The sequence below is a fragment of the Cyanistes caeruleus genome, chromosome 8 (genome assembly GCF_971803275.1).
Source record: "Cyanistes caeruleus chromosome 8, bCyaCae1.hap1.1, whole genome shotgun sequence".
Classification (NCBI taxonomy): domain Eukaryota; kingdom Metazoa; phylum Chordata; class Aves; order Passeriformes; family Paridae; genus Cyanistes; species Cyanistes caeruleus.
In genome coordinates this window covers 36,113,317-36,122,365 of record NC_141708.1, presented here as the reverse complement: position 1 = coordinate 36,122,365, position 9,049 = coordinate 36,113,317, and the positions used below count along the sequence as shown (strand labels likewise).

The following is a 9,049-nucleotide window of genomic DNA, read 5'->3' as shown; positions in this document are numbered from 1 at the left end:
CTCCGGCACTCCGCCTTTATTGCCGCGTCACCGCCCGGCGCCGCCCGCGCCCGCCCGGGGCCGCCGCCGGCAGCGCCGCCTCAGTCCCGGAGGGAGAAGTCGAAGGGCTCGAACTCGCGGCGGAAGGCGCGGGCCTGCGCCGCCTCCTCGGGCCGCTGGGCGGCGCACTGCCGCCAGTCCGCGCGCTGCGGCTGCGCCAGCAGCGCCTCGCTCGCCAGCACCTCCCTGCGGGAACAGCGCCGTGACGTCACCGCGGCGCCGCGGTGACGTCACGGCGCGGGGGGGCGGGGCCGGCACCCACCTGCCGAACTGCAGCGGGAAGCGGCCGCGGATGCGGTGGAACAGCTTCTCCCCCGTGTCCAGCTCCACGTAGAAATACGGCACCCCCGGCTGGGCCACCTGCGCGTCGGGAATCGCGGAAACAGAATCAGTTCGGCTGGAAAACACCTCCCACAGCATCGCCTGTGACCACCGCCTTGTTAACTAGACATGGCACACGTCCCGTCTGTACCCTAAACACCCCCACCACCTCCCTGGGCAGCCCCTCAAATGCCTAATCACCCTTCCTGGGAAGAGAGGCTCTGAGAAGAGCCACCAGGTGACAGGCACACTCTCCTCCCAGCCAGTTCAGGGGCTGGGGACCCAGCTGTCCCCATGCCACGGTCCTCTTTCCTGGGAGGAAACTTGGAAAAATAACTCCACAAGCTGCCTGAGGTCAGTGCCCGACATCAAACAATACCTTCCATGGGAGGAAGGAGCAGTGGGTCACTTCCTGCTGGGATCACCTCTGATACTCTGTGGTTTAATTCTGCCCTGAGTGACTGAACAAGAGAAGCAGCCAGCTCTGATCATTCCTAACCTCATCTAGGTCACCCCGGCCTAGTACAGCACATTTTTGGAGGACGAGGCCACGCTCACATTTCTCAGCTGAAAAATCATCTGTTGTTCATCCCAGAGCAGAACACCTCTGGCACATCCCCAAATCAAGCCCATGAGGTTCTGCCTCCAACAGCTTAACCCCAACCCCACAGAGTGACCTGAGGGGAACAGCAGCTTGGGCAGGACAGAGGGGAAGAGGTGAAATCTGGCCCCATACTTGTGCGATATCCGAGTGCTCTGGGATTTCTAACAGCTCAATCTGCTGTTCCTGTGCCTGTGCAATAAAAGCCTCCTTGATGTCTTCAGAAGTACAGAGGTCCAGCGGGACAGGAATCACCTGGAGAGGGAGGACATTTCCATAAAAGAAGACAATGCATTTGCAGAAAGTCATCACTCCATCACTGGAGCTCGTGGGCTCCTCAGTACAGCTCAGCCTCATCACACAAGACAGGTGAACACCCATCTCTACAGGCTTAAACTTATGAGACTTTTTTTCCTGTAGGAGCAGGACAGAGAGCTGAAAACTCAAAGCTTGAAAGTTCTCAGCACAGCCTGCTCCTTTCTCATCTCTGTGGTAGTTCTGCTGCAGCTCTGATACGCTTACAGACCTGCCACACACAGCAACCACCGTGATAAACCCCAAAATGACCCTTTCAATACATTTGGAGTTTATATTCAGTGTAAGTTTATGTTTTCCCTGGGCAACACCCAAACCATACCTGTAGCTGCAGATGCTGACTCCTATAGTTTCTTTCAAATAGGACATATCTCTTTCCCTTGCTTCTGAAAAATTCCTTTAGGGCAGCCTTGTACTTGGTCACTTCTTCCAGCACCTCTGAAGACAAGTCCACCACTGATTGATAGTGCCCAATTGGCAAAATCAGGACGTGGTCAGGTGACAAACCCCCTTTGGCCAGGGCAAGGTAGCACTAGAGCGAAACAACACACACCAGTTACTCACTGAGCTGTAGGAGTTTACTCTCTGACTACTCATTAGGAGTAGCCCTCAGCCTCAGGAACAGGAGAGTCTTCTGTGTTGCTTATCAGGGATTGTTTATTAGCCATTTTATTTGAATTTATTTTTATACTGAATTTCTTAATCACGAGAGGAATGAGAAAGAGATGAAGGGACTGCCAAAGGACAAACAATATAGTATCTTTTAAATGCCAGAGAATGCCTTGTCTGCAGGGCAGCTGCTGAGTGAACTTCACCACTGAGGCAGGAATTTCTTATTCTGACACAAAAATCCACCTAAAAATTTAAACTAAGCCTGTGGACAAACCTGACCCTCTAAGTGGATTATGCTATAAAGGAGCAGTATCTTTAAGCAAAGTGCATAAAAAAATGATGGACTGAGCTTCAAAGTCAACATCTTGAAGTACATCTTGGAGATACCCTCTTTTTTATCTCTATGGAACAAAACTGTAACCAGCCACCTCACAGAGTTCTGGCACTGGTGCATCCTGCAGCCAAAGCAGGTTTCCAGCTGGAAAAGTTTTGCCAGATGGTTACAGAGGGCTGGCACAGCAAAAAGTGTTCTGGCACTGGAATCCAGCTCTGCTGCTGGAGCAAAACTGGGCCATGCTTCACTTTTTAAGAGTTTATGTGTTTGTAGAAGAGATGCAAAGAAACTGAAAGCAAACCTAAAAGCCAGCTGCAAATAAAGTTCATTTGTTTTAAATTTAAAATTGGAGATTGGCATTTTGTTTTGCCATGTCTTAGTGTGATTCTGACCTAGCAAAGCCCAAACTGCTGGTACTTACATGTGTGCCAATACTGACAACCAAGTGCTTCTCCACCTCTGGGCTGGCCAGGCAGAACCAGCAGGGCCCTGTGGGCTGAGCTTTGTTGGGAAAGAAAACAAGGATTAGCAGAAGGGATATTTGTCAGAAGACAAATCACCTGGAATTTTCCAGCCACCCTTCCCAGTTTATAAAGTGCTGAAGGTGTCAGAGAGACGCAGCTCTGGCCAGGGAAACTCCAGCAAGAGAGGAGGTGGTGGCAGTCACACCCTGCTCACTGCCATTCTCCTGGAATGCCCTAACCTAATGAAGGAGGAGTTTAGTAGTTCCAGGAGTTAGTAGCTGCAGCTCACTAGTAAGAAAACACCAGCAAATTTAAGCAAACAGATACAATGAGGTAAAATTACTGCACAGATAAACACAGGGGCAGATGCTGTCAAACACACTTGTCAGTTCTGGCCTATCCATCACACCCAAAACACCTGGATTCACACCCAAAACACCTGGATTCACACCCAAACTGTGATGCCTGAGCTGAGCCTTTTGGAAGTGCCATGTTGGGTTCAGAGGGTAAATGCCATCAGCCCAACCACAACCACAGACCCAAAGGGCTTTGGAACTATGCTCTTGACCCTTCTTTCACCTACTGAAGCCTATCTTCCCTTGGAAACAAGGGACCCTTGATCCTCCTGCATTGCCCCAGCAGCTGGCAGTGACAGCTCTCTGGCTAGATGACACCTACAGCTCAACAGCTTGACAAACAGCTTGGAGTGATGTGGTCCATCCAATGCCTCGAGGGAAGAGCTCAGGAAAAAAGCATCTTCACACTTACGAGGTTTCTTGGCTTGCTTAGGTTGTGAGTCCCCTCTCTCTTTCCCCTCTGAGGGACGTTTCTTTCCCTGATGCTTGTTCAAGTCAAAGAAAAACTGACAAGCTGGTTCTTCCTGTTTAGGAAATGAAAAGTGAACAGGATGTTCAGTTAGAAATGTACCACGGAAAGTGACAGGATATTTAAGTTTTTCCTGAAGAGCTGCAAACCACTTTTGAAAAGCACCAATATCACAGAATCTCTGAGGCTGGAAAATCCCTCCCAGCCCATGCAGTCCAAGCTGTGCCTCATCCCCACCTTGTCCCCAGCCCAGAGCACTGAGTGCCACGTCCAGCCCTTCCCTGGACACCTCCAGGCATGGGGACTCCAAAGCTCCCTGGGCAGCCCCTGCCAAGGCCTGAGCTCCCTTCCCAGGAAGAAATTCCTTCTGAATATCCTGGAACAGAATTACCTGTTTTCCTAGTAGTGCAGCAGACTTTGCCTGCTTCAGTCAGGGAAAAACTTCTGGGAGAGCTGCCCCAAATCATTATGCTCTCCTATTCAGCCTTATGCTGAACATTCAGAATTGCCTGATTTTATTATGGATTATTCAAATATTTTCATTTAACAGCCAGTGCCTAAAGAATGGCTTTATTTCTTAGAGATGTTAACCTGTCACAGACTCAACAGAGGTTAAAAACATTTGACTGAGTTACTCCATACAGCCAAATGCCATTAGAAGGCTTTAATGCTGAAGGGGAGAAAACTCTGTCCCCATTTTTCTTACAGTCCTCCTTTAAGAAGTGGAAGGCAATAATAAGATCTCCCTGGAGCCTTCTCTTCTCCAGGCTGAACACCCCCAGCTCTCCCAGCCTGTCTCCACAGCAGAGTTTTAGAGATATCCCAAAGGGAAAGCCAAGCAGTGTTGTGAGCACAGAGAGTGAGCCAGGAATGTGGAGGAGCACAGGGTGGTACCTCAGCAGAGAGCGGGGCTTTGCTCTTGGGAGTCTCCTTCCTCAGTTTCCGGTAGGGATTTTCAGTGACATCCTGAGGCTGCTTCACCAGCTCTGCGGGGTCCATTGAGCTCATGGGCACGATGCTGAAGGCATAGAGGTACTGCAACAAACACAGGGGCTCAGGGGCAAGCAGCTCCTGCCATGGCTGCACCTCTGAGGAGATCACTTATGAACTAAGATACCCCAGAACAGCTCCACACCGCTCAGCACATCAGTGTTTGTGCCAAAGCAGGGCATGGAGAAACACCTCCTGTGGCAGTGTCCCACACAGGAGTTCATGGAGTGCATCCTTGATCCCTGCCTGTTTAAAGGCCTTCTTTCTGGCCTTTTTTTGTTACCAGGCCTGGATCCTGTGCATCCCTTAACTACCAACCAATATTCTGTAACTTTCTTAAGGAGAGAAGAGAAATGGGTTAAAAACCTCATGGCAGAAGTTTGTTATTTTTAGTGGTTTGTGCCTCAGAACACAATGTCACAAAAAAGACAAGTGGTACCTCTTACTCAAGTGAGACAGATCCCTCCACTCCAGCCAAGCTTTTAAGTGCCTGATGTTGTCATCTAACTGGTCTCACTGCCCTTTTATTGTACTTGAGAAAAGAAAAAGATTCAAGAGTGTTCAGTACCTTTTTCTTGCTTGTATTGCCAACATCAGCAAGTGCAATGAACCTGGTCACGTGCTGTGGGGTCTCCTGTAGCACCACGTGATTCCTGTAAGGAAGCAAAACTTGGCTGTACTGGCACATAAAGTACTGAAAGGACAGTGGGAGAACTCTTGTCTGCCATGAAGATACACAGACAGCACATCAATCCTCCTGTGCTCCTTAAAAACCGAACCCCTACTTGAAAAGAAGTGAGATTTCACATGATTTTACAAACCTGTAAGGAAGTCTTTCGTAATAGGCCTTCTCCAGGGCAGCAAAATGGTACCTTGGTTTGAGACTTGCAGCTAGATCTGATACTAACTTTGAGCCACACTTCTTGGTATCTATTTCTCCCTACAAAATACAAACCAAGCTTTATTCACACCTCTCAAAGAGCAGGGAAAAGAAAGGTTTAATATACTTCTCTGTAACCCCAAGTGAGCACACTTCCAGAAAATTCATGCCAAGGGAAGTCAAACATAGAATCACATATTAAACAACTACAGAGAATGGCCAAGGGAATTTCTGAGATCTGAGTTTTCTTTTTATGCCAGAACATCCCAACAATCCCAAATTGTTTCTCTACAACCTCCAAGGGCAGCAGGGTTGGTTATTATGATGTGAGGGAAGGTTCCTCATGCATTTAAACTAAGGATTGTATCTCTTTTTGGATGTTGGAAGAAACTGAGAGGAAGCAAAAAAAGTTCTTTTGCCACATGTGTGTGGCCTTGCTGTCCAGACAGATTTCAAATCATCTGAAAATCTCTTCTGCTGAGGAACATCAACACAACAAAACTGGACACAAATGAAACAACGCCCTCAAAATCCAGACTGATGAAGAACCAGACCACCTGGCTGGTGCTTAAGGAAATAAACACCAAAACACTCAAAAAGCACCAGGCACAGATAAAATGCCCTGAAGTCTCACAAATACCCCTCCCTTCAGTCCTTCCATCTCTGAGAAGAACCAGAGCATCTGCTTTCCCTGCCAGCTTTGTCAAGCACTCAGAGAGGGTGAACTGCCAAAGGAAGGAGAAAGGCAACCCTTTGTGAAATCCCCCGGAACTGAACACTCACCGTGCTGTTGGCGAAAGTCCCCACCTCTCTGGGCCAGGGGGATGTCAGCAAGATATCCACACCCCTGAAGTTTGGGGTTGACAGCAGAGACGTTTTCAGCTCGGCCACGTCCTTGGCGCTGAAGCTGTGGGCGGGCGCCGGCTGCTGCTGCGCCTCGGTGCCGCTCAGGTACGCGATCTGCAGCCCCGAGCAGCCGCTGTACACGCCCCTGCGGCCTGCAGCAACACACACACAGCCCTGAGCTGCAGGCAGGGCAGGGAATCCCCTGGGACAGACTTGTTGCCGCTGCAGCTGTCCTCACAGGCAGTCATTTTCTGTGCCCAGAGTAATGGCATCGCTCGGTGGCACAGCTCAAACCCAACCCTGCCCACAACGGAGCTATTCAAACAAGCCCCAGTCTTCCCCCTCCTCCCTGACACCTTGTTTCCCAAAAACTCATCCACAGCAATATGAAGTCTCAGCAAAAAGAGCCAAGTGCCTCTACTTTGTTATATTTTTGGCCTGGAGGCAATTCTGGAGAGAACCTGGTTTTTCCTTTTAGCTTTGCTGCATTTCGCTTGTTACCTCTGCTACTCCAGAACAGCCACACAGCAAAATCATATCGAAACATTCTCCTACAGAGACAGGAATGCTCTGGGAGTAAGATTCCCTCAAGGAACAGCCTCTTGTAACCACTATTCCTTCTGGTTAGCAAGTTCAGTATCAGAGAAATGAAAAAAAAACCCAAACAAATCACAAAAGCAAGGTTTTCTTTCACATTTTACACAGATTGTACCGACATCAAATTCAACTCCAGTCTGAACCACTGGATAAAAAAATGCCACTTACAACTCCCAGAAAAAGAAAGGTGGGAGATGAGAGAATGTTCATGAAAGCCCCAGCAGGCAAAGGCAGCTCCCTGACTCCAAATCCCCTGCAGCCTTACCCAGGTAAGTGATGTTCTCAGCTAACTCACAGCCGCTGACATCCGGGAAATAGCTCAGGGTGTCCTGGTTGTTAGCACCAAGCACGTAGGTTGGGATTGGAGCTGTGGGAGAAAACCTCATGTACTCACTGAGCTTTAATTCCAGTGCACCAGCCCACATTGCCCAGGAATCACAGCAGGAAATCCCATCCCAGTCAGACCCTCCACCACACCTTGGGAGCAACAAGCACAGGACAAGAAACCTTCCTGCAGAGTGAGTCCCCAGCCTGGTGATCCCAGAGCTGCAGGTGGGGAACAACCTCTGCTCCACCCACATCGCCCTCCCCTAAATGTGTAAGATTAGCCCCAAAATGATGCACAGCCCTAAAGACAAGGGTGTTCCAAACCAATCCATCTTTCCCTCCTGTGTGGGGTTTCCCTGCTGGAGTGTAACTGCTTTAACTCCACAGTGCCCAGCCGTGGCTCCTGAATCCCAAGGTGGGCTGTGAAGTGGTGCCACCCTCCTTCCTTACCTTTCTTGGCCCCTGAGAGGTACTCGGCCCATTCTGCCTCGGAAGCAGAGCCAAAGAAATTCCCGACACACAGAAGCATCTAAAAACACCGGATAAAGCGGGGGTTGCCATTTCACAAAACACACACGAGGGCTTTGCTTGCACCACTTCAGCAGCATTTGGTTTACTGAAGTGAAGATATTCCTTACACCCACCGAGCACCGCCGGCACATCTCCCGCACAGGAACCCCACCTCGGCCGTCTGGGGACGGGAATGGGAACCCCGCGGGAAGGGCACCACGTCCACCTCCCCCCACAAGCCCCACAAGCCTTACGTCGAAGCGGCCGCTCTTGGCTTGGATGGCGCGGACCCGCCCGAAGATCGCCTCCAGCCGCCCCTCCACGTCGCCACACGCCAGCCTGCGGGACACCGCGTGGTCAGAGCGGCCGGCACAGCACGGTGCGGTCTGGTCCGGCCCCAGCCCCGCCGCAACCTCAGCAGGCCCTTCCCCCATCCCGCTTCCCGTCCCGTCCCGTCCCACTCACACGCGCAGCGGCGCCGCCGCCATCACGACGATGCTCGACCCGAACCTCCCGCCACTTCCGGGTGCGCCACTCAAAGCGCTCCGCCACTTCCGGGTGCGCCACTCAAAGCGCTCCGCCACTTCCGGGTGCGCCACTCAAAGCGCTCCGCCACTTCCGGGTGCGCCACTCAAAGCGCTCTGCCGGCTGCCGGGTGAGCGGTGCCCGAAGCCTGACAAAACGAGCTGGAATCGCCGCAAGTTTAAATCACTGCAGGAATCGCCGATATTCCCCATGCGCGTTATCTTCATCGTGCTGCGTTAGTGCTCCAGTCAGTGTTGGCAGTAAATTTAGAAAGCCCGTGAAGAAGTAGAAGAGGTGATCGGGTAAGAGAGGAGTCGTTGTCTCAGAAGTGGCTGAAATAATTACTGCAGCTGACTATTTACACCGATAAATTATTCTAATGTTCATTATATATGTTAATATATGTAAATACTATATTTCGATGTTTATGTATAACTATTACGCTGAGCTGTACCAAAAAGAGCACTTAGGCTGTAAACACCAGACAAGTTCTCCAGTAGTTACCAGCTTTTATATTTTATTATAATAATGCCTAAAGAATAAACAATGCCTTACCAATAGCTTTTATAGGGGATTTTTAAATGAAATGCTTCTATATTTTTATTAAGGTTTTACAATGTTACCATCCGAATTCTGTAAGCAGGGGCTGAAATTTGTGTTGATGCTGTTGGGTTTTGTTCCTCCTGTGGTCTCGGGACCGAACCCTTCCACATTTCAACAACAGGCAGGAGAAATGTAAAGTAGTAACTTTTATTTTCTGCATCTCACCTGGCCTGAATGAACCACAAAATAATCACGGAATGGTTTGGGTGGGAAGGGACCTTAAAGCCCATCCAGTTCCACCCCCTGCCATGATCGGGGAC

The 9,049-nt window shown here is 50.1% G+C and overlaps 1 protein-coding gene across 1 annotated transcript; it reads right to left on the bottom strand.

Annotated features, from left to right (window-relative positions):
- Position 1: 1 nt before the first annotated feature.
- CWF19L1 (CWF19 like cell cycle control factor 1) lies at positions 2-8,231 on the bottom strand. Its single transcript, XM_086900627.1, has 14 exons — positions 8,127-8,231; positions 7,916-8,000; positions 7,602-7,680; positions 7,090-7,191; positions 6,165-6,379; positions 5,323-5,441; positions 5,070-5,154; positions 4,406-4,546; positions 3,455-3,566; positions 2,644-2,723; positions 1,599-1,808; positions 1,097-1,216; positions 302-399; positions 2-225 (listed from the first exon to the last, which is right to left on the bottom strand). The coding sequence occupies exons 1-14, from the start codon at positions 8,147-8,149 to the stop codon at positions 81-83; spliced, it is 1,614 nt and encodes a 537-aa protein (XP_086756753.1). The 5' UTR covers positions 8,150-8,231; the 3' UTR covers positions 2-80.
- Positions 8,232-9,049: the final 818 nt, after the last annotated feature.